At 43.1% G+C, this 24,254-nt stretch overlaps 1 protein-coding gene across 4 annotated transcripts in view; it reads right to left on the bottom strand.

The window, feature by feature from the left end:
- LOC129701760 (protein Jade-1-like) overlaps positions 1-24,254 on the bottom strand; it is a 138,694-nt gene that overhangs the window by 15,892 nt on the left and 98,548 nt on the right. For all 4 annotated transcript variants that reach the window (XM_055643193.1, XM_055643200.1, XM_055643182.1 and 1 more), the window contains 4 exons: positions 14,950-15,161; positions 11,547-11,714; positions 8,441-8,557; positions 5,909-6,418 (listed from right to left, as the gene is read on the bottom strand). In XM_055643193.1, coding sequence (XP_055499168.1) covers positions 5,909-6,418; positions 8,441-8,557; positions 11,547-11,714; positions 14,950-15,161 — 1,007 coding nt within the window. The remainder of the gene's footprint in view (positions 1-5,908; positions 6,419-8,440; positions 8,558-11,546; positions 11,715-14,949; positions 15,162-24,254) is intronic.

Raw genomic sequence — 24,254 nt, 5'->3', positions numbered from 1 at the left:
GGGGTCCTTGTTCATTAGTCAATAAAAGTAAGCATGCAGGTACAACAGTCAGTGAAGAAAGCAAATGGCATGTTGTCCTTCATAACAAGAGGAGTTGAGTATAGGAGCAAAGAGGTCCTTCTGCAGTTGTACAGGGCCCTAGTGAGACCACAGCTGGAGTATTGTGTGCAGTTTTGGTCCCTTAATTTGAGGAAGTACATTCTTGCTATTGAGGGAGTGCAGTGTAGGTTTACAAAGACAATTCCCAGGATGGCGGGACTGTCATATGCTGAGAGAATGGTGCGGCTGGGCTTGTATACTCTGGAATTTAGAAGGATGAGAGGATATCTTATTGAAACATAAGATTATTAAGGGGTTGGACACACTGGAGGCAGGAAACATGTTCAGAATGTTGGGGGAGTCCAGAACCAGGGGACACAGTTCAAGAATAAGGGGTAAGCCATTTAGAACGGAGATGAGGAAACACTTTTTCACATGGAATGTTGTGAGTCTGTGGAATTCTCTGCCTCAGAGGGTGGTGGAGGCCGGTTATCTTGATACTTTCAGGAGAGAGCTGGATAGGGCTCTTAAAGATAGCAGTCAGGGGATATGGGGAGAAGGCAGGAACGGGGTACTGATTGGGGATAATCAGCCATGATCACATTGAATGACGGTGATGGCTCGAAGGGCCTACTCCTGCACCTATTGTCTATTGCCTATTAAACCAAAGATAGATGTAAATTGCTGTAGGAACTCAGCGGGACAGGCAGCATCTCTGGAGAGAAGGAATGGGTGATGCTTCGGGTCAAGACCTTTCTTCAGACTCTAGGTCTCGACCTGAAACTTCGCCCATTCTTTCTCTCCAGTGATGTTGCCTGTCCCGCTGAGTTACTCCAGCTTTTTGTGTCTATCTTTGGATGAGTGGGCAGATGCATGGAAGATGCAGTATAATGTGGATAAATGTGAGGTTATCCACTTTGGTAGCAAAAAAAGGCAGATTATTATCTGAAAGGTGTCAGATATGGAAAAGGGGAGGTGCAACGAGACCTTGGTGTGCTTGTACATCAGTCACTGAAAGTAAGCATGCAGGTACAGCAGGCTGTGAAGAAAGCTACTGGCATGTTGGCCTTTATTGCAAGAGGTTTTGAGTTTAGGATCAAGGAGGTCCCACTGCAGTTGGTGTATTGTGTATCCCCTGGTGAGACCGCACCTGGTGTATTGTGTGCAATTTTGCTCTCCTAATTTGAGGAAGGATATTAATGCTATTGAGGGAGTGCAGTGTAGGTTCACCAGGTTAATTCCCGTGATGGCAGGACTGACCTATGATGAAAGAATGGGTCGACTGGGCTTGTATTCACTGGAATTTAGAAGGACGAGAAGAGATCTTATAGAAACATATAAAATTCTTAAAGGATTGGACTGGCTAGATGCAGGAAAAATGTTTCAGATGTTGGGGAAGTCCAGAACCAGGGGTCACAGTTTAATAATATGGGCTCGGCCATTTAGGACTGAGAAGAGGAAAAAATATTTCACCCAGAGAGTTGTGAATCTGGAATTCTCTGCCACAGAAGGCAGTGGAGGCCAATTCACTGGATGTTTTCAAGAGGGAGTAAGATTTCGGTCTTAGGGCTAAAGTGATTAAGGGATATGGGGAAAAAAAGCAAGAACGGGGTACTGATTTTAGATGATCAGCCATGATCATATTGAATGGAGGTGCTGGCTCGATGGACCGAATGGTCAACTCCCGCACCTATTTTTCTATGTTTCCATATCCACATGGAGCTCACAATCTCCTGACTCATTCTCTACTGTACAGTTTCAGCAGCCAATCTGCTGGCATTCACAGATTATTAATAAATTGCAACTAAACGCCAACGTAAAAATGGTGGACAAACACAACAAATTAAAAGCAGGTCGAAAATTAAAACAAAGGACAAACCCAACGTGAATTAAAGGCGTAACACACTTTTGGCTGATCACATACACCATGAGTTTCCGTGCTGCATGACTTTATGCTGGGTGCACAGCAGGTTACCCAAGACTAGAATATATTTCACAAGCTGCACGCCACGATCAAGCTGCACATGAATGTCATACAAACCCTGAGATTGAGATATAAAGAAATATAACAAATTTAAAAAAATAGAAAAATGGTGAAAATAAATATTATTTACTGATTATAAAGTAGTTGGAGGACTTAGTTCATAACAGCAGAGCTTAATCCAGGGCGGCACATTTACTTAACTGTTAAAATAGACAAGTGTAATTTTATGGACATAAATCTTTAAACAATCATTACAGTTTTGCTAACAGTCATAACTGTCACAAGCCCAAATTAGTTCCTATTAGTCAAAGGCTAACAATTTCTTCACTTTTGAAAATCGTGTGCGTGAGAGATATTTTATATACATGTAATATACTATGTATATAATATAACATATATAATGCATAGTTTATATATAAAATAAAATATAAAATAAAATCTATTATGCTACACAATGTCAAATTAATCCACCATCTTCACTGCCAAAGACTCGCTCTCAACTTTCAAATGGAAACTAGGAATCATGGAGGGGCAATCCAGAGATGCAAACTCTATGACATCACCCCCACCCATCCCCAAAGCAATATTCAAGCATTAAGATTGTTAAAATGGATCAAGAACTTGCTGATGTGGGGGAGAGGGGATGTCAGGGGCTGCACTGATGCAACATCTTATTACATCCTCAGATGGCAACTAATGAATTGCTGCTTGAGGTGCGGCCACAACTAATGGCAAGGTAAATGGGGAAGCTAACCTGAATATGAAGCCCCACACAAGGGACAAGGTGGCAAGTCACATGAAGGAGAAATAATGGCAGAATTTTTAAGAATTTCTTAATATGAATTTACAGAAAAACAAGGAGAACTAACAACCGTTTGTAATATTTGCTGCATTAAAGTCACAATTTCCATTATTGAGGCTTTGGTCATCATGAATAAAACGTGCTCGCATCCCGCCTGCAGAATTCTGGAGCTTAGTTATAGTTGTTCTCGTCAATTGTCTCCTCAAGTATTTTCAGCAAAGAAACAATAAAGTATTGGTGTGCTTTTGATTTAATGTCGAGGAATTGTTCCAAAGGCAGTTTCGTCTACAAATTCCTTAACTAATGGCAATGATTCATTTATTGCCCTAGCCAGTGAGTGTTATAGGAAGCCAGACCCATTTCTCCATCATCACCATACCCATGCAAAGGGATAACAACCTGGAGAGATTCATGAATGCCTCACGCCTCCGTTGCCATGCGGTGAGAACGGAGAGGTTGAGAAGGAGTTTCTTCCCAGAGGCAATTCGGACTGTAAACTCCTATCTCACCAGGGACTAACTCTACAGAACGTTTTTCCTTCCTTCCATTATTTATTATGTAAAAGAATATGTGTGTTATGATTGTGTTTATAATTTGTTTGGTTGTTTTGTTGTTTATCTTTCGTACAAAAGTCCGCGAGCATTGCCACTTTCATTTCATTGCACATCTCATATGTGTATGTGACAAATAAACTTGACTTGACTTGAATGCTGTTACCTTCCTTAATCTGCCATTGCTCCATTAAGAAGGAACTTATTCCATTTGGATCTGGAACAAAGCTGAGAATGTGTGGCCTCAATAAATAGGAGACAAGTGCCTGGGATTTGCAGATCCTGGTGCAAAAAAAAGCATGGCACATGGTTACTTTATGGTTATCCAGTAATCCACCACCTTCCCAGTGATAATGAGTGGAATTGCAAGATCTTTGGAGCCTTTGCTCAATACCTGAAGCGATGAACAGGGAAGGTATGGGGAGGGGATACACAAAAAAAAATGGAGTAACTCAGTGGGTCAGACAGCATCTCTGGAGAAAAGAAATAGGTGACATTTCGGGTCGAGACCCTTCTTCAGCCTGGCATGGGATGGAACTCGGAGGGGATGTGGGGGAGAGAGGGGACGTAAGGAGCATCTGCACATCTTTGTAAGATGTTTTAAGTTCTCTGGGAAAATATCTTCAATACTTGCATATGCCCTTTTTCATGTCTTCACAAAACTAACTTGCATCCATGCGAGGATTTACCTATAAAATTTGAAACTGAATTTTGTAAACAAAACTTCTGATGAAAAATTAGATCTGACCTGCAGAGCACTTCAAGCGTTTCTGTTTCAAGTTAAGTACACGAGGAAGTGAAAGATGTGTTTGACTTCAGGTTTAAATATTCATTTGTGCCCTCAGAAGGTTTCACAAACTTACAGCAGATAAACAGTGCATTTGCCCTATTCCAAGTACCCTAATTTTATTTAACTCATTTTGGGTTTCTTCCAGAGGAACTTTCCCTTCCTGGTGACAAACACTCATAGAAGAAGAGAAATGTGATATTGCAAGCAATGTGCATTTCAAGTCAAATTTAAACAAATTGCTCCTATAGTTGATACGTTAATAACCAAAGTCTCCAATGGTGAAGGGAGGAGAACAAATAGCAAAAAACAAAATTTTTTACCAAGCATCTTTCATGTAAACAAACTACTTGGAGGAAGACAAGTTGCAAAATGAAACTGGATCTTCTGAAATAATATAAAGCCCCACTCTTCTTGTAAACTGTACCATGTGTCTGATTCTCATGCCTTCCTGATTGTCTGACCAACCGATCTTTCCTAAATCAATGTTTTAAATACTGAAGAGTATATTTTCTAGTTTACAAAATATCACCCTGACTTTCAGCTGAGGCTTTATAGAATTCAAATCACTCTTTACTGGCACAGAGCCATGCTGGACACAGCGTTGAGACTGCTTAGTTTCCAATATATGAAGTGTTGGAAGGTAGTTGCTGAGAAGGGATGATAAGGTCCAGGCAGCCCACTAAAATCTTGCCATTGAGGGGCACGGTTGAAAACACAAAGGCTGACTTGAGCACCTTGATAAAAATTAAGATGAATAGGTCCCGCGAGTTGACCAGTGGGTAACCACTGCTCTCTCAACAAATACAATCTTCCCAGCGGTTAAGTTGTCAATCAGTGCAAACAAGAGCTTCAGTAGAACATTTCCCCTCTATTTTCCGCATCAGCAGGAACAGTTAACAACAAGGATCCAAATTCTTCCTCCCGCAGTCAGCTCAGCCACCACTGTTGTGCCTAGAAGCACCAGAAGTGAAACTATAAGCAAGCTCAACAACTTCTCATTCTGCAGTTACAATAATGTTCTTTACTTTCCTATCAAAATGTCACTGTTCTACTTCAATGCAATGCAAATAAAGTAATGCTGGTGTAGATGTTCTGTTGTGACAGAACACCCCCTTATGCTAGTACAGAAAATATCGCTCCGTGTTTAAATGTGGTATTTTGGTCAGCAATTGTAAAACTGTTGTCAAATATTTACTGCAAAGTTCCAAAAGGAATTCTTATTTTACATAAAAAGAGTGATACCAATAAGGAGTTTCCTTCAAAATGTTATTGCCTCTTCCTTATTCAACAGTTAAATTGGAACAGCTTAACTTGGGGTGGAGAGTTAGACGATTTTACTGATGGCAGCAGAACTTTCTCCCTGACCCAGGGCAAAACAGTGCATCATAAAGTTAACATTCTTGAAGTGCGCTGGATTGCTTTGCTAAATGTTACTGATGACTCAGCACCAATCGGCATCCCCTTGCATGGATAATTTATCCAACATGTTTCTTCCAGTTTGACGCAGCACAGATGGTGATGAAAAACGTGCACCCATCTAGATGGTGGGAATTTTACAAATGGAAGAATATCCTTCAAAGACAGACAGAATAAAAATTGAATTTGTCTTATAAAGACCAGCTCAATAAAAAGCAATGGTAAAAACATTCAGAATCACAACATGAATTTGCTAAAAGCAGGGGAAATTTGTAGGGAGGATGATATTAAATTGCAGAATTGCAGCTCCAAGCAACAGCACTCACCCTCTCAAGGTCCTGTCGGAGGTGGGTGAAGAGCTGCAGCCGTCTGAATAAGACATCTTGCTCCTGCTTTGCCAGATTGTCCTCCTCGTCCTTTTTGGGAGTGAAGAGAGGCTTGTTTAAATTGCTCTTCCTTTTTCCTTTCCAGTACTGGTAAATAAAATCCACAAGCTCCTCGGACAGTTTCAAGTGCTGGGACACTTCAGAGATGCTGACAAAGTTATAAAATTCGTCCTCCAGCTGTTGGAGTTTCTGCTTACGGAGACTGATCCTTTCAGCCTCCGCCTGAGTCTGGTCCATGCTGTCCAGAGCACTCTCCACAATGGTGGGTTTCTCCTCCATCTCCGTAGTGGAATAGTCTTTGGTTCCCTCGCCTGGCTCCTTGCTGCTGTGCTTTGGGCAATACGACTTGAACTTCACTTCGTCATTTTCCGCCAGTATGGTCTTCATTTCCAAACTGCGATCAAAAGCGCAAGTCACATGAAAGGCTGTTCGACAGTTCTTCACTGAACACTGTAGGCATTAACAAAATTAAAACATAGTCGTTATAGAAGACAGTATATTTCAGTCTGTCATGTAGACAGTTCTACTACATCAGCTATTCCTTTGCAATCGTGCTAATTAATTTTAAAGGGGGAGGAAATCAGTGCACATGTCCATTAAGAACATGATCAAAACCATATTGCTATCCTATCAGAAAGAACAAAACATAAATCTGATTTAAATGGAGAGAAACAGCCTTTTCCTACCCTCAATGCTGGGAACAGTTACCTAATGTACACATTTTAAACTAAAAATCAAGGAAACTGTTTAATTTAGAGAGAAATAAAATATATCCATTATTTTACTTTATACAAAGAACTATAGAGCGCATCCTCTTCAATAATGGAGACTATAAGAGTGATGAGCTTCGGCCAGAAATCCAAATTTTTAATACTGGGTCCTTGCTCATCCTGAATCTTTAAAAGGCATGGGGATAAGACTCAGCTATGCAGTGATACAACTTACAATTTTAAGCATCAAATAATAGGAAAGACTTCAAGGCCAGGGGTAGCTCTCTGTAAAGAAAGGTGCAAGGGATGGGTGACCTTGGTAATGGGGAAAGGCTGGAGAAGTGGAGATTGAGCTTCTTTGAGAGGATGGGATTTAATTTGATGTTCAAAATAATGAGGATCAAAGAACAAAGAATAATCTATCTGGCAGTGGAAGTAGATTCTAACCAAAAGTTACTGATTTAAGATAAACAGCAAATGTTGAAAATACACAGTAAATCAGGTAGCATCTGTGAAGAATCAGAGTAAACTTTCCAGATCAGTGTTCTCTCCCCATAGACACTCTTAAGCTGCTGAATAATTCCAGATATTTTGGTTTTCGATCCAATTTCTAGAACCTGTTGCAGTGATGTTGATAAATATGCAGTTTGGGGTAGACAATTATAATCTAGTACACACTTCCTGAAAAGGAGGTGGTTCAATAATCACTTTCTAAATGTAGTTGTGAAGTACTTACAAGGGGAGATCCATCAGGCTGCATGGGCAAAAATCCCGAGGGGGGTGGGGGGTGGGGGGGGGGGGGGGGGGGGGGGGGTAATGGGGGACGGGTCTCACCCATGTTTTGAGAGTTGGGGGACATTCCCCTATATTTCCTTGGATGTCAAAATGTAACTTAGGCCTATTCTCTGGCCCCTTTACCCCTCTAAGTGCTCCCACCCGCCACCGAAGGAAGCTAGCTAGCGCTACACTCTTCCCAATTAAGCCAGTGCTAACTGCAATTACCGTATCATGCGTACATACATACGCATACACCAGGGGTCTCCAAACTATGGCCCGCGGGCCACACCCGGTCCGCCACGAGATTTTATCCGGCCCGCAGCAAGCTCAGCGCAGGATGGAGTGTTTGTCAGTTAGGTGTTGAATCAATTCGAGTCGGAGAGCACGGCGGCCTGGAGATCTGCTCTTAGTGTTGTTACTGGGTAGGCCCCTTGAATTGTCAGAGCTGAGACATCACAGGGCCGCTGTGAAGAAGGATGCAATGGGGGGGGGGGGGGGGGGGTGGGGGGATTGTTCGGCGGCGGCGGCGGCGGTCTGAATGGGTCGGCGGCGTGTTATAACGTGCGATCGTTCCTCTCTGCCCTCTCTCTCTCTCTCCCCTTTCTCTTTGTTTTAAAAGCGGAGGACTTTGCCCTGGAATGGGGGGGGGGAAACCACTATGTATAAACACTGCTGTAATTTCTACACGGTGAAACCAAAATGAATAAAATTGACCTTTATTAAATCTGACAATGTGCACAAATCTTAAATTGCGGAGTACAGAGGCAAATAAATATATGATAGGTCTTTGTCCCAAACATAATGGATGGCACTGTAATATCGTACTCCAATTTTTTTATTTTTTTTATGGTATGCCTTGTAACAAAATCAGCTTAATTCTCATTTGATGAAACTTTACCTCATGTTCATTAATACAAAAACAGTTATTTGGTGTTATACTTGAAAAATTGCTGGAAAATAAGAGTACGATGATTATTTTCCAAACCTGTATGCAGGCTCCAGTCTTCTCAGTGCACAAGCTGCACACTAATGCCCATCTGCTGGCAGGAACATGTGATATCTTTGTTATGGGCTCCATCTTTTCTGGACAGCCTATGCTAACCTAAATAAACAAACAAAAAGAAGTGTCAACTAAACTAGACTGATTTTCCTTTTTATTAAATGAAATAAATGTCACGGATGTCACAAGTACACAGAGACAGATGAAATATTGTCTTTATCTCAATATCAATTATGCTTCGCTGAGCAGTAAAACAAAATAAGCCTTTTTATTATTTTTCCAAACCCAAGCCAAATTTCCAGAGAGTAAAATAACGTTTATCTTGGCTCCAACCAATGGCCATAATTCTGAATATTATGCAAGAAATACACATCACGAATTGGTCATAGGGTCACAGAATCATACAGGATGGAAACAGGCCCTTCGACCCAATCTGTCCTTGACAACCAAGGTGTCATATCTACACTAATCCCACCTGCCTGCCATTTAACTCGTATCCTTCCAAACCTTTCCTATCCATGTACCTGCCAAGCCTTTGGTAGCCATTGAATATGGCTATCCCTATTCTGGTGAAAGAAATTGGAGTTAATTACTTGATTCTATTCAGGTTATTTTGGGCAATAAAGTGGCAATTTGCTGTTACATGCACAATGCATGTAATCTTGCACTTAGAAAATCACTTTAATCTTCAAAGATCATTACACCTTGATTAAAATCAGTTGTCCATGAAAATTTACTATAGATAAAGTGTAATATTTTAAACAGGATGCCAGTCAAATTGAGCTTTTGCTGGTGAACATCAACCAGAAGCTCAGAATTCTTAACATAATAAAAACTACTTATTTACTCCTTCTAAAAAGACAATTTTGCTGTAAACATTCCAGACATTGGAAAAGTGGTTATTGTACCCTTACATCACAATTTAAATGTTGAAACTTTAAAACTACAAAAGTACAGTGCCCTCCATAATGTTTGGGACAAAGACCCATTATTTATTTATTTGCCTCTGCACTCCACAAATTGAGATTTGGTACAGAAAAAAAAAATCACATGTGGCTAAAGTGCACATTGTCAGATTTCATTAAAGGGTATTTTTATACATTTTGGTTTCACCATGTAGAAATTACAGCTGTGTTTATACATAGTCCCCCCACCCCATTGAAGGGCAACATAATGTTTGGCTTCACGGGTGTTTGTAATTGCTCAGGTGTGTTCCTTAATGCAAGTATAAGAGAGCTCTCAGCACCTAGTCTTTCCTCCAGTCTTTCCATTACCTTTGGAAACTTTTATTGCTGTTTATCAACATGAGGACCAAAGTTGTGCCAATGAAAGTCAGAGAAGCCATTATGAGACAGGGAAACATAAATAAAACAGTTAGAGACATCAGCCAAACCTTAGGCTTACCAAAATCAACTGTTTGGAACATCATTAAGAAGAAAGTGAGCACTGGAGAGCTTACTAATCACAAAGGGACTGGCAGGCCAAAGAAGATCTCCACAGCTGGCGACAGAAAAATTCTCTCTATAAAAAAGAAAAATCCCCAAACACCTGTCCGACAGATCAGAAACACTCTTCACAAGTCAGGTGTGGATTTGTCAATGACCACTCTCCGCAGAAGTCTCCATGAACAGAAAATACAGAGGCTACACTGAAAGATGCAAACCACTGGTTGGCTGCAAAAATAGGATGGCGAGGTTACAGTTTGCCAAGAAGTACTTAAAAGAGCAACCACAGTTCTGGAAAAAGGTCTTGTGTACAGATGAGACAGAGATCAACATATCAGGGTGATGGCAAGAGCAAAGTATGGAGGAGAGATCATACTGCCCAAGATCCAAAGCATACCACCTCATCTGTGAATCACGGTGGTGGGGATGTTATGGACTGGGCATGTATGGCTGCTGAAGGTACAGGCTCACTTATCTTCATTGATGATACAACTGCTGATGGTAGTAGCATAATGAATTCTGAAGTCTATAGACATCCCATTTGCTCAAGTTCAAATGAATGCCTCAAAACATAGGTCGGCGGTTCATTCTACAGCAAGACAATGATCCCAAACATACTGATAAAGTAACAAAGGAATTTTTCAAAGCAAAAAAAAGGTAAATTCTTGAGTGGCCAAGTCAATCACCCGATCTGAACCCAATTGAGCATGCCTTTTATATGCTGAAGAGAAAACTGAAGGGGACTAGCCCCCTAAACAAGCATAAGCTAAAGATGGCTGCAATACAGGCTTGGCAGAGCATCACCACAGAAGACACCCAGCAACTGGTAAGGTCCATGAATTGCAGACTTCAAGCAGTCATTGCATGCAAAGGAAATGCAACAAAATACTAAATATGACTACTTTTATTTACATTACATTGCTGTGTCCCAAACACTATGGTGCCCTGAAATGGGGGGACTAGGTATAAATATTGCTGTAATTTCTACATGGTGAAACCAAAATGTATAAAAATGGCCTTAATTAATATTCGACAATGTGCACTTTAACCACATATGATTTTTTTCAATTACAAATCTCAAATTGCAGAGTACAGAGGCAAATAAATAAATGATGGATCTTTGTCCCAAACATTATGGAGGGCACTGTATATTAAATTATGAGACCGGATAGAAGTATAGAAAATTCTCAGAGGCATAGATAAGGTATCATAACCATTTTCCCCAGGGTGGGAAAATCAAATACTAGAGGGCATAGCTTTAAAATGAGAGGAGCACCGTTTAAAGATGTGTGGGTCATGTTTATTTTTCAGACAGGGTTGTGAGGGTATGGAATGTGCTGTCAGAGTTGGTGGTGAGGTAAATACTACATTGGCATTTAAATGGCTTTTCGATAGGCTTATTGATATGCAAGGAATTGGAGGGATGTGTATTATGTGCTAGATAGATAGATAGATAGATACACAGATGTGTATTATGTGCAGATGGTCTTAGCATGATGTTTGGCACAGACATTGTGGGCCAAAGGGCCTATTCCGTTATACTGTTCTATGCTGTACTGTTCTATATCAACTGTTTCATGAACTGAATTATTTTATCAATATGGCTACCATCGAATCTCTGACAAAACTGTATCGAGGAACCTTACCTCAGGAATCCATAAAGCACAACTGACATGTACCCACTTTGTCCCACTGCGAGTGGGCTTCATGGCTCCACCTTTCTTGGGGCAGAGCAGGCATTTCGGCTGGACACCTAGTGCACAGGTTCGACATAGCCAGCTACCTTCAGGAACCTTCAGAATCCCATAACAAGCCTGTAACAATTACACAAGGGGGAATTGAATGTGTACTTGAATTGTCTGACACACACAGGATTCAGACACGCCTGTGAATGGCAAATTTAGGCATTCACTGCCAGAGTACACTGCCATCAGTTAAAGCAAACCTCACCAGCAACATTGTCACTTGTATGTCTGTCAGTGAGATAAGCATGAAGACTTGGAACAATATTATTCTAGTGGCACAGCATTCAATAATCATTAATGTTGTCCAAATACTGAAGATTATATAGTGCCATTCTCTCTCTCTCTCTCTCTCTCTTAGCAATAACTAATAGTCTTGAGATAGTCAAAGAGATAACAAAGCCTTCACATACAACATCAGGTTTCAAATGTACAGGAACACAGGGCAAAATTGTGCACCTGACTGGACAGTTCGCTGTTCAAGGATGAAGTTATTCTGGTAAATCAGGCATTTTTCATTAACATTGAGTAACGTGCAGTAAAATAGGTATGAGGACAGAGATGAAGTTCAAATGAAGAATCAAAATATAAATTTAAGTTACTGCCCTGGACTCTCGCACTGCTAGAGAAAACAATTTCTATCAAGCTCTTTAGTCCTATTAATCTCTTTTATCATTTTCAATTAGATCATCGCTTAATTTTTGAACAAAACCAAGCAGATACTCCGCAACAACCCAGATTGGGTTTTCGATAGGGAAGGGAGGTGCCGTGGTAGGCTGGCGCGCCGATCTCTACAAAGCTGAGGCCACGCGCCAACTCTCGGACACCTCCTCCTACTTACCCCTGGACCATGACCCCACTGACGAGCACCAGGCCACCATCTCCAGCACCATCACCGACTTCATCAACTCCAATGCCCTACCCGACCGAGCCTCCAACCTCATCGTTCCCCAGCCCCGCACGGCCCGATTTTACCTTCTCCCCAAAATCCACAAACCTGACTGTCCGGGAAGACCCATTGTCTCTGCCTGTTCGTGCCCCACCGAAGTCATTTCCAAATACCTTGACTCCATCCTATCCCCCTTTGTTAAATCCCTCCCTACCTATGTTCAAGACACCTCAGACACTCTCCGTCATCTCCGCGCATTCCATTCTCTAGGCCCTCACCCCCTCATCTTCATCATGGACGTCCAGTCACTCTACACCTCCATCCCCCACCAGGATGGTCTCAAAGCCCTCCGGTTCTTCCTTGACCAGAGAAGCAACCTATACCCAGCCACTGACACTCTCCTCCACCTAGCGGAGCTGGTCCTTACCCTCAATAACTTCAAGTTCGACTCCTCCCATTTCCAAATACAAGGCGTAGCTATGGGCACACACATGGGCCCCAGCCACGCCTGCCTATTTGTCAGTTACGTCGAGCAATCCTTGTTCAATACATACCAGGGCCCCATCCCCGACCTCTACCTCCGCTACATCGACGAATGCTTTGGTGCCACCTCCTGCACCCGCACACAACTGACTGACTTCATCCACTTCACCACTAACTTCCATCCGGCACTCAAATACACCTGGACCATTTCCGACACTTCCCTACCATTCCTTGACCTCACTATCTCCATTGCAGGTGATAGACTTCTGACCGACATCCACTATAAACCCACTGACTCCCATGGCTATCTGGACTACACTTCTTCCCACCCTGCTTCCTGTAAGGACTCCATCCCCAACTCCCAATTCCTCCGTCTACGCCGCATCTGCTCCACGGATGAGGTGTTCCACACCAGGGCATCTGAAATGTCCTCATTATTCAGGGAACGGGGGTTCCCCTCCTCCACCATAGATGAGGCTCGCACCAGGGTCCCTTCCATACCCCGCAACACTGCTCTCTCTCCCCATCCCCCCCACTCGCAACAAGGGCAGAGTCCCCCTAGTCCTCACCTTTCACCCCACCAGCCGTCACATACAAAAAGTAATCCTCCGTCAGTTTCGCCACCTCCAACGTGACCCCACCACTCGCCACATCTTCCCATCTCCCCCCATATCTGCCTTCCGCAAAGACCGCTCCCTCCATAACTCCCTTGTCAATTCTTCCCTTCCCTCTCGTACCACCCCCTCCCCGGGCACTTTCCCTTGCAACCGCAAGAGATGCAACACTTGTCCCTTTACCTCCCCCCTCGACTCCGTTCAAGGACCCAAGCAGTCGTTCCAGGTGCAACAGAGGTTTACCTGCATCTCCTCCAACCTCATCTATTGCGTCCGCTGCTCTAGATGTCAGCAGATCTATATCGGTGAGACCAAGCGGAGGTTGGGCGATCGTTTCACCGAACACCTCCGCTCGGTCCGCAATAACCAAGCTGACCTCCCGGTGGCTCAGCACTTCAACTCCCCCTCCCACTCCGTCTCCGACCTCTCTGTCCTGGGTCTCGTCCATGGCCACAGCGAGCAACACCGGACATTGGAGGAACAGCACCTCATATTCCGTTTGGGGAGTCTGCATCCTGGGAGCATGAGCATCGAATTCTCCCAATGTTGTTAGTCCTTGCTATCTCCTCCTCTTCCTCAGTCCCCCTGCTGTCTCCTCCCATCACCCAGCCTTCGGGATCCTCCTCCTTTTTCCTTTCTTGTCCCCGCCCCCACCCCCGATCAGTCTGAAGAAGGGTTTCGGCCCGAAACGTTGCCTATTTCCTTCGCTCCATAGATGCTGCTGCACCCGCTGAGTTTCTCCAGCTTTGTTGTGTACCTTCAAGCAGATATTTAACTTGGAATTACTTATACAGCAAAAAATAGTCACACTGTCATGGAGATATATAGGAGACAGGCCCTTCCCCCTTTATAGGGCGGAGAATGGGGTTGAGAGGGAAAGATAGATCTGCCAGGATAAAATGGTGAAGTAGGTGGGCCAAATGACTTACTTCTGAAACTATGACATGACCTTTTCTCACATTTTCTGCTTTTATTTGGGATGTTCATCAATGTCAATTACTATATTTGGTTCTCTCTCTTCCTGCAAAAGACTATTCACCAATAAAGATTCAGATTCAGATTCTCCCTCTAACGTTTCACTGCTCACTGTTTCAGATTCTCCCCAAGTTGCACTGCTCATCTTAAACCACCTGCACATATACTTATTTGTTATTTCTATTGTAATGTAAGGTTTCATACACAGTCCAATTCTTTTCATGGATGGCTTAATAACGGCAGCACACACTCAATAGTTATTTGTCACAGGCATATTTTCCAGTTGAATGAATTAATGAATCCATTCAGTGAAAGTCACAGCATGCATGATTGCATGCAATCTTACCTGATGGACACATATGTTGCATTTGTCACAGAAAACCATTTCATTGCCATCTTCACCATCTGGAGACTGACACACATCACAAACCACATCTTCATCATATTCAATCCCGAGACCTTCTTCTGTTTCAATGGCATGGTTCATATTGTCATCACATCTCCGCTCCAAGTCTTCCATGACCCTCTCCATGGTGAACTCATCTAATTCAGCCATCCCTGTCACAATCAAAAACAAAAAGCAATAATATTGTGCAAGTCTACAGTGTGCATTTGTTATTAAGTTGACATTTTCCCAACTACTCCCAGTTCAACAAGTACCAATTGTTGTTTCAAAACAGCTGGCCAAGGAGGTTCCTTCCAACTTCATTAGGACTCTAAAATTATTTAGCGATCTGCAGCACATCAAATGAATTAAAACATAATCTATGATTTATTTTTGTTTAAAATGTCATTAATGTCCACGAGAAAGCAGTTTACAATTTAAGCAGATTTTTTAGGTGCTCTGAATTCGAGAAGATGTTGCAATAATTTAAGTCCTAAAAACAAATCAAAGACATACCATAGCAAGACAAATTAGAGTATGATGAATGGACAACATTAAACAACAGCCTCAGATCTTCCCAAGTGCTTTGAAGCATTTGTTAAAACTCAGGCAATTTTAATCAATTGCTGCAGGGGGCTGACACACAGTTTGTTATGTTAACAGCTCTGAAGAAGTCACACCACAAGCTTCATCTGCTTCTGGTTTTCTCAGCGTGGATCTGTCACATCGGACCCGTTTGTTCAGTTTCCAAAAGTGTGCCTCTCAATGTCCATCCACCTACTGTGATTACAAGCTAACACCAAATTCAACACATTTACTTTTCTTCCAATAAGAATCGATTTCTCTCTCTCTCACACATCTTTCATATAACAGCACTTTCACGTAGTTAATTTGTGTAGTGGGATTCGGAATACAGTGAGTATTCTTCAAACACTTATCCTGCTGGCCTCCTACTGGACAACAGATTTATTAGCATAATCATGAAGAAACTTCATAAGAATATATGCTCCTTGCGTTTGAATTATGCATTGCTGAGACATCGCACGTGTACCTTCAATACCAAAGCCTGATTTACTGGCTCATATTTTTGGAATAATGCACTCAAATTTAATGATGACAGCGCAGTCACAAATATGCTTAACTCACACGTTTTTGAATTACGCGCAGTTTCCATGCACGTAACCCCCGTATAAAATGCAAGGTAGGTGCCTGTATACATTGAGCAGAAAGTGAATATAAGCCTCTTTTCATAGCTCACTAATCAGAGAGATGCATTACTATGGATATATTAAAGTTCTGCTGCACTAAAGGTGGTAACTTTGCAGCATTTAGTGAATAACTCACCCATGTTCACAAGTTATTGCATTAATCTTTTCAGGATCCTAAAGCCTCATTCAATTTCCCTTTGTACTATAAAAGGCACCCCTAACTAGAGGAATCTCTGACCAAGCACAGACTTTACTTGCTCAGTGTGTCAGTAGAGGAAATCTCGGTGGAGAATGGCAACACAAGTAGTCGTTGCCGTCCCGGTACACTGGAACTTTAGGATAACACTGAATATCTTTCTCAGACAAGATTTTGGTTTTGTGCGGCAAAGTGATAGAGCTGCGCAGGAGAACCAGGTTCGATCCTGACCTCCGGTGCTATCTGTGCGGAGTGCGCATGTTCTCCCTGTTACCGCATGGGTTTCCTCCGGGTGCTCCGGTTTCCTCCCGGGTTTGTAGGTCAATTGGCCTCTGTAAATTGCCACTATTGTGTAGTGGGATAATGAGTGCAAACAAGTGAACAATGGTCAGCGTGGACTCGGTACACCAAAATACCTATTTCCATGCTGTGTCCCTAAATTAAACTAAATTTTGGGAAGCGGGCAGAGGTATGGGAAGGGCAAGCACAGGACGAGACTAAGAAAGTCAACAGTTTTTATCTCTCAATTTTATAAATGGTTGAGACACTAAAATGGGAATATAAACGGCACTGCAGATTAGCAATAAAAATAATAATGGGCAGGTAAATGATATGCTGAGAGAGTTAACGTTTGAGGTTGATAAGTTTTCATTTGGACTGGTGAAAATTTAACTGTGGAGTATAGTTTTGAGTTTAGAGATGCAGCGCGGAAACAGACTCTTTGGCCCACTGTCCACGCCGACCAGAAATCTCCATACACTAGCACTATCCTACACACTAGGGACAATTTACAATTTTTACGGAAGCCTAATTAACCTACAAACATGTGCAGTTCCTTGTGTCTAAGATCAAAATTAAATTGGCAAGTGCGTGATTCACAATGGAATGCCAGGTCAAGAGTTTAAACAGATACCCAGATCTTATTTTCCACTTCTTTAATTTCAACAAGATAATTTTGTGAATAAAACAGATAGCAACTGTTGATTTTTATGTGTAAACGAGGAAAAATATACTCCGTGTCTGAGCAAAAAGCGATCTCTAATCAAGACTTGTTCTGTTGCACAGTGGACCAGGAAGAGCTTAATCTTTTGTTGGTTCAGCAGCACCAACATTTGTAATACTGTTAACATACATTCATTCCTTTTGTATGAAAAACAAAATGACATACAAAACATTGCTTTGTGTTTGAACTAAAATATTCTTTCCTGAAATATTCAAATTGTGATTATTTGGCAAAACCTTAATAAAATCTGAGCAACTCATGAATGTCAATTATCGAATTAGACACTGCTAGCGTGCCCGTTTCACACCAACTGATACTTTAATACTATAAAAAGATTTAAGCCTCAAATCAGTTTGTAATACATGTAAATTATAGTACTTTGTATTGTTGCATCTGTTCAGTAATACATATATCGCAAAGGATAAACGGAAACTACCTTTTCCTTGCAGACTTTCAGCAGATTAAAGCTAAAAGCAGATTAAAACTAAAAAAGAGCAGCATAGTAGAGCAGCCTAACCATGATTCAACCAAAATTATTGGTTTAAACCCTACTGTGTCACTAATATCCTTCATGGAATTTAAATCTACCAACTTGTACACAGCCGAAGAGACTCCAAACCTAGCAATGCTGTTGAGTCCTGACTGCTCCCTCAGTTCACGGATGAGTTAGGAATGGACAATAAATGGTGGCATTGGTGTTGAATGTCCAATTAACAAATAAAATTCAAAGAGAATCTATCTATTAATATATAAAACTCAAATCCATCCGTCCGCCTGCAGTACGGATCCCTTCCTGCCTTTTGATTCGTTGACGGCTGCTCTTTCCTATCAGCTTCCAACACACTTCGAAACAAAGTTGCAAGACAGGAACACTGAACTTTTCACTGCTGCAGCAGGCAGGGAAGGTGCAATTGAGGGAGGCAGGGGAGTGCTGGAAACTTACATTTGGCAACGGCTTCAGTTCCATTGGAGGAGACGGGTGCATGGTGGAATATTGGGTTGGGGGAATCACACCATTGGGGGAGTAGACCCAACGGGTCTGCACTTGGTCTAGTATATCTATAAAACTCTGGGGCTATCCGTCCGGCTGCCGTCCGGATCCCTTTCTGCCTTTTGATTCGTGCCCGATACTCGCAGATGTCCAATCGGAATGGCCGATGCTCGCAGATGTCCAATCGGAATGGATCCATTTGCATGTACGGCTGCCGGCTGCATTTCTTCCTTTGATTCATTGCCACGCCCAATCCAGACGCTCAATCTCCGAGATCTTTTCCATTTCGGTAGAGATTTCGCTTTTCTTTCTAAGTATCCGCTCCTCATTACATTTTGTCGTGTTGAAGTACACGTTTTTAATCAAATCCTTCTTCCCCCCCCCCCACACTCCCGAAGTATTTCAAAAATAAACTGGCTTCTCCATTTACATGTCAGCTTCCAACACAAAGTTGCAAGACAAGAACACTCTGAACTTTTCACTGCTGCAGCAGGCAGGGGATGTGCCATTGGATTTTTTTTTAAATCCACTGCTGAGGGAGGCAGGGCAGTGCTGGAATCTTACTTTTGAGAACGGCTTCAGTTCCATTGGAGGAGATGGGTGCATGGTGGAATATTGGGTTGGGGGATCACACCATTGGGGGAGCAGACCCAACGGGTCTGCACTTGGTCTAGTATACCATAAAACTACATTTACCAACTAATCTTGAAATATAACATTTCAAATTTTAAATGACGGTTAAAAATGGCCAAATGCTTAAATCAAACGCGAGGAGGTGGCGGCACCTGATAGCAACCCAAGGTCACGGCGAAACATCAGCTCTAGAGGGCGGCGTCTTGGTGGGGGAGGCACGAGTCACGGGGTCGGTATCGGGTCTCAGTGAGGCTGATGGCCCCTGAGGGAGCTCATCAAAAAGGACACTGCCTGGGCTTGGTTCCCGCAACACCAACGTGCCTTCGACGTCCTGAAGTCCCGGCTGATCAGTACCCCCACCCTCAAGTATCTGAGTTGTTATTTAAGGCCCTTGTCAGCTGAGGAGTAAGGAGCTGTAGGCAGAAGAATAAACACCTCTAGAGCACACAACCTGTGTCCAACTAGTTTTTGGCTGGACTGCTGCCAGTCCCCATCACAAGGAGCATGTTATTACGAAGTACCTTAACAATTATGCTAATGAATGACCAGGTGGCCAAATTCTGCCCCTATATTTTATGGCCTTGTGTTCTTATGGTCAGGACCCTTTTTCAGTCCCACCCAAAATGTCGTTTGTCCATCTCCTTCCACAAATAATTTCTAGCCCACTGATTTCTTCCAACACTTTGTATTTTATGTCCAAGGTGAAGATGGAGGCAAGAGACACACAACATTTAAGAGGTATCTTGGCTTATCACCTTCTACGCACTTGAATTTCAAAGCGAAGAAGGTGAGAGGCCAAGTGTCGGTGAATGGCATTTGTATAGATGTGTGTTTGATAGATAATAGGGACATGGTGAGCTGAAAGATCTGTTCCTGTGACGTAGACTTGAGGTGTGTTACTACCTGTAGATGATGCATGCATGTGACCCTTAATATAGCTAGTGCTCTCTGTAATGTCACAGTATGAATAAAAGAAGTAAAGTCAGTGTGTTGATAACACTTCTTTACACTAATACCTCATTTACAACTCTTCAACTACACAGTCACGTACTTTTTAAATGTGTTGAGGGTTTGTGTCTCTTGCAGGATGTGACCATTGAATTTTGAGGAAAGATTTGACGCACACGGAATTGAAAAAAAACGGTATTTCCGTGTAATGTTCTTAACATCGACGATGACCACAGAATGGTCCAAAAGGTTTAACTGTTTAAGGAGTAAATGTGAAGCAAAGTCAATGTTGTCTGAAAGAAATGCAGCAGCCAATTTGTGTACACATAGAGCATTTAAATGATTACCAGATAATCTGATTTAGTGATGTTAACTAAAATCAAATATCATCCAGGATATCAGTGATAACGTCCCCCACGATTGTTCAAAACAGTGCTATTGGATCTTTAAATGCATGTGAAAGACTAGGCAGAAACTTGGTTTATTGTTTCATCCCCCACTGTTGCATCACTCCCTCAGTAGAGAGCTGCAACATCAGTCTGAATCTCTGTCAATTTTCTGGGCTGTGACTGGAACCTTCTGACCCAGAGACAAGAAGTGCACAGCAAGTGAAGGGAAAAGGAAGCCAAATGACAGGAGCAAATTAGCCAGTACATCTGTTGAAAACAGAATACAAGCAAGTGGTCAATTTTGGAGGGTGTTAAGAGAGTAAAGGTACATAGGCACATTTGCTGAATGTTGCTGGGCACTTTGACTTTCAGAGCTTTTTTTTTTTTTTTTTTTTAAACAGTCAGGAGTAGCGCAATCCTGCATATAATTTTTTTTTAAAACTGCAAAATTGACTCATTGACTATTGACCCAAGGCAACTATGCCAGAGCAAACAACCACAGTAGTCCCACAGTTAACTGTGAACCAGCCACTTCGCCATCTAGTAACATTTTTTTTTTTATTACCTGGCATTGCATCTCTGACATTATATGGTATCAGCACTGCACTGCACATTTCTGACAAAAGAATTAAGGCAAATAAGCTTCCCTATTTTATGGAAATATTTCCTGAATAGAACCATAATTCCCTGTTGATAACGTTATCAGAGGAAAAGGATTTGGAATTTTCTACATGGAAATTATGTAGATTTTATACTATGCAGTGATTGCATGGACCCAACAGGTTCAAATCTACAGCAAGTGCAAACACAAGGAAAAAAAAGAATCAGCAATTCACCAATCTTCTCCACACACCTTAAAGTTTGGAAAGTCACCAAATTATCTTGCAACCTGGTGCATCAAAATGGGTTTTAGCTTCATAAAATTGGTCATGTTTTTCTATATTCCTCTGGATTGATAGTCAAGTCAAATCGCTTTTATTTCTAAAGCACATTTTAAAAAACAACTCTCGTTGGCCAAAGTGCTTTACATTGGTGGAGGTACTAACGTTATACAACATTGGTTCATAGATTAAGTACATACATAAATACATACATATAGCCCTCCCTCAGAGGACGTCAAGAAAGGCTTGAGAGTAAAGATGAGTTTTAAGTCTCGCATTAAAGGAGTCGATGGAGGGGGAGAGGGATGCTGTTCCACACTCTAGGAGCTGCAACCGCAAAGGCGCGGTCGTCCCTGAGCTTATACCTAGACCGTGGGATGTTCAGTAACCCCAAGTCGGCCAATCTGAGGGACCTGGAGGTGGTGTGGTGGGTAAGCAGACTTTTGATGTAGGTGGGGGCAAGCCCATTAAGGGCTTTGTAAACAAAGAAGGATCTTGAAATTTATTCGGAACCGCACAGGGAGCCAGTGGAGAGAGGCCAGAATCAGGGTGATGTGGTCCCTTTTTCGGGTGCCCGTCAGGAGTCTCGCTGCGTCGTTTTGGACCAGTTGCAGGCGGGACAGGGAAGATTGGCTGATGCCAGTGTAAAGGGAGTTGCAGTAATCGAGGCAGGAGGAAATAAATGTGTGGATGATCTTTAGGAGGTCATCAAACTGGAGGAATTGTTTTATTTTAGCTATCGTCCGAAGCTGGAAGAAGCTAGCTTTTACCACGGCATTGACTTGTTTGTCAAATTTCAATGCCGAGTCAAATATCACGCCAAGGTTTTTGACGTGAGGTTTGAGTAATGGGGTAAGGCTTCCAAGGCTGCCTGCTATCATTTTGATTGAGTCCGAGGGGCTGAGAAGGATGACCTCAGACTTACTCTCGTTTAGTTGGAGGAAGTTCTGGGCCATCCAACACTTTAATTCCTCGAGGCAGCGGATAAGGTTAAGTAGATTTAATCGTTTTTTGGGCTTCAGGGGGAGGTCGAGACTTAAAACTCATCTTTACTCTCAAGCCTTTCTTGATGTCTCTTGATTTCTGAGGGGACATTGTGTATCGTCTGCATAGCAATGGAAGGAAATGCCGTGCCTTTGAATGATTTGGCCTAAGGGGAGCACATACGGGGAGAAGAGATGGGGCCAAGGATGGAACCTTGTGGAACCCCCCAGCAGAGGCTAGCTGTGTAGGAGCAGGTAGGAACAGTGCCAGTGGCCAGAGAACTGTTGAAGATGGCGAGAATGTTGGGACCGGCTATTGTAATAACATCCTTCAGAAGGGCAGAGCGGACAATGTCAAGGGGGCAGGTAGTAGGTTAGCAATTAGCAGTGCTACTTTATCATGCTCAATGTCACACAATGTCAACACCATTATTGGTCAGATTTCCACATAAACAAATACAGGGACAAGACATTGATTCCTCCACATCCTCTGTTCTGGACTTCATAAACTCCACCATCAATAGTGTGTGTCACCTCCCTCAAACAGGTGACCATATTCCCGAATCAGGAGCCATGGATGAACAGCGAGGTCAGGCTACTGCTGAAAGCACGGGACACCGCTTTCAGGTCAGGCGATGCTCGAGCCTACAGTTCAGCCAGGGCTAACCTGAAGAGGGGCATCAGGAAGGCCAAGCACTGCCATAAGCTCAGGATTGAGGCGCACTTAAACAACAACTCCGACCCCCGACGCATGTGGCAAGGCATCCAGGCCATCAAGGACTACAGACCCTCCAACACCACCCCCACATCCAGCGACGCCTCCTTCCTTGAGGAGCTTAATCACTTCTATGGCCGCTTCGACAGGGACAATCTAGACACAGCCATCAAGGCTGTGCTCCCTGCCGATCACCAACCCCTCACACTCACCCCTTACGACGTATACGTGGCACTGAGTAGGACTAATGCACGTAAAGCTGCTGGCCCTGACGGCATCCCCGGGCGCGTGCTCAGTGCCTGTGCTGCGCAGCTGACAGACGTCTGGACTGACATCTTCAACCTGTCACTTGCCCAAGCAGTTGTCCCCACTTGCCTTAAAACCACCTCCATCATGCCAGTGCCAAAACACTCCACTGCGGCAAGCCTCAACGACTTCCGCCCAGTTGCACTTACCCCCATCATCACCAAGTGCTTCGAGAGGCTGGTCCTGGCACACCTCAAAAGCTGCCTACCCCCCACACTGGATTCCTATCAGTTAGCATACCGCAAGAACAGGAGCACGGAGGATGCCATCTCAACGGCACTTCACTCCGCCCTCTCCCACCTCGACAACAGAGACACTTACGTAAGAATGCTGTTCATCGATTACAGCTCAGCATTCAACACCATTATACCATCAAAACTGATCACCAAACTTGGTAACCTGGGCATCGACCCCTCCCTCTGCAACTGGATACTGGACTTTCTAACCAACAGACCCGTCTGTTAGGTTAGACAAGCACACCTCATCAACCCTCACCCTGAACACCGGCATTCCACAGGGCTGTGTGCTGAGCCCCCTCCTCTGCTCCCTCTTCACCTATGACTGCACACCTGTACATGGTACTAACACCATCAAGTATGCAGATGATACAACGGTGATTGGCCTCATCAGCAACAACGATGAGCTGGCCTACAGGGAGGAGGTCCAGCACTTAGCAGCATGGTGCGCTGACAACAACCTGGCCCTTAACTCCAAGAAGACCAAGGAGCTCATTGTAGACTTCAGGAAGTCCAGAGGCGGCACGCACACCCCCATCCACATTAACGGGACGGAGGTGGAAAGTGTTTCTAGCTTCAGGTTCCTGGGAGTCAACATCTCCGATGACCTCTCTTGGACCCACAATACCTCAACTCTGGTCAAGAAGGCTCACCAGCGTCTCTTCTTCCTGAGGAGACTGAAGAAGGTCCATCTGTCTCCTCAGATCCTGGTGAACTTCTACCGCTGCTCCATCAAGAGCATCCTTACCAACTGCATCACAGTATGGTATGGCAACT

Source organism: Leucoraja erinacea, chromosome 1, assembly GCF_028641065.1.
Source record: "Leucoraja erinacea ecotype New England chromosome 1, Leri_hhj_1, whole genome shotgun sequence".
Taxonomy (NCBI): Eukaryota; Metazoa; Chordata; class Chondrichthyes; order Rajiformes; family Rajidae; genus Leucoraja; species Leucoraja erinaceus.
Note: the sequence above shows the minus strand (reverse complement) of the source record. Positions and strands in the feature narration are given on the sequence as shown.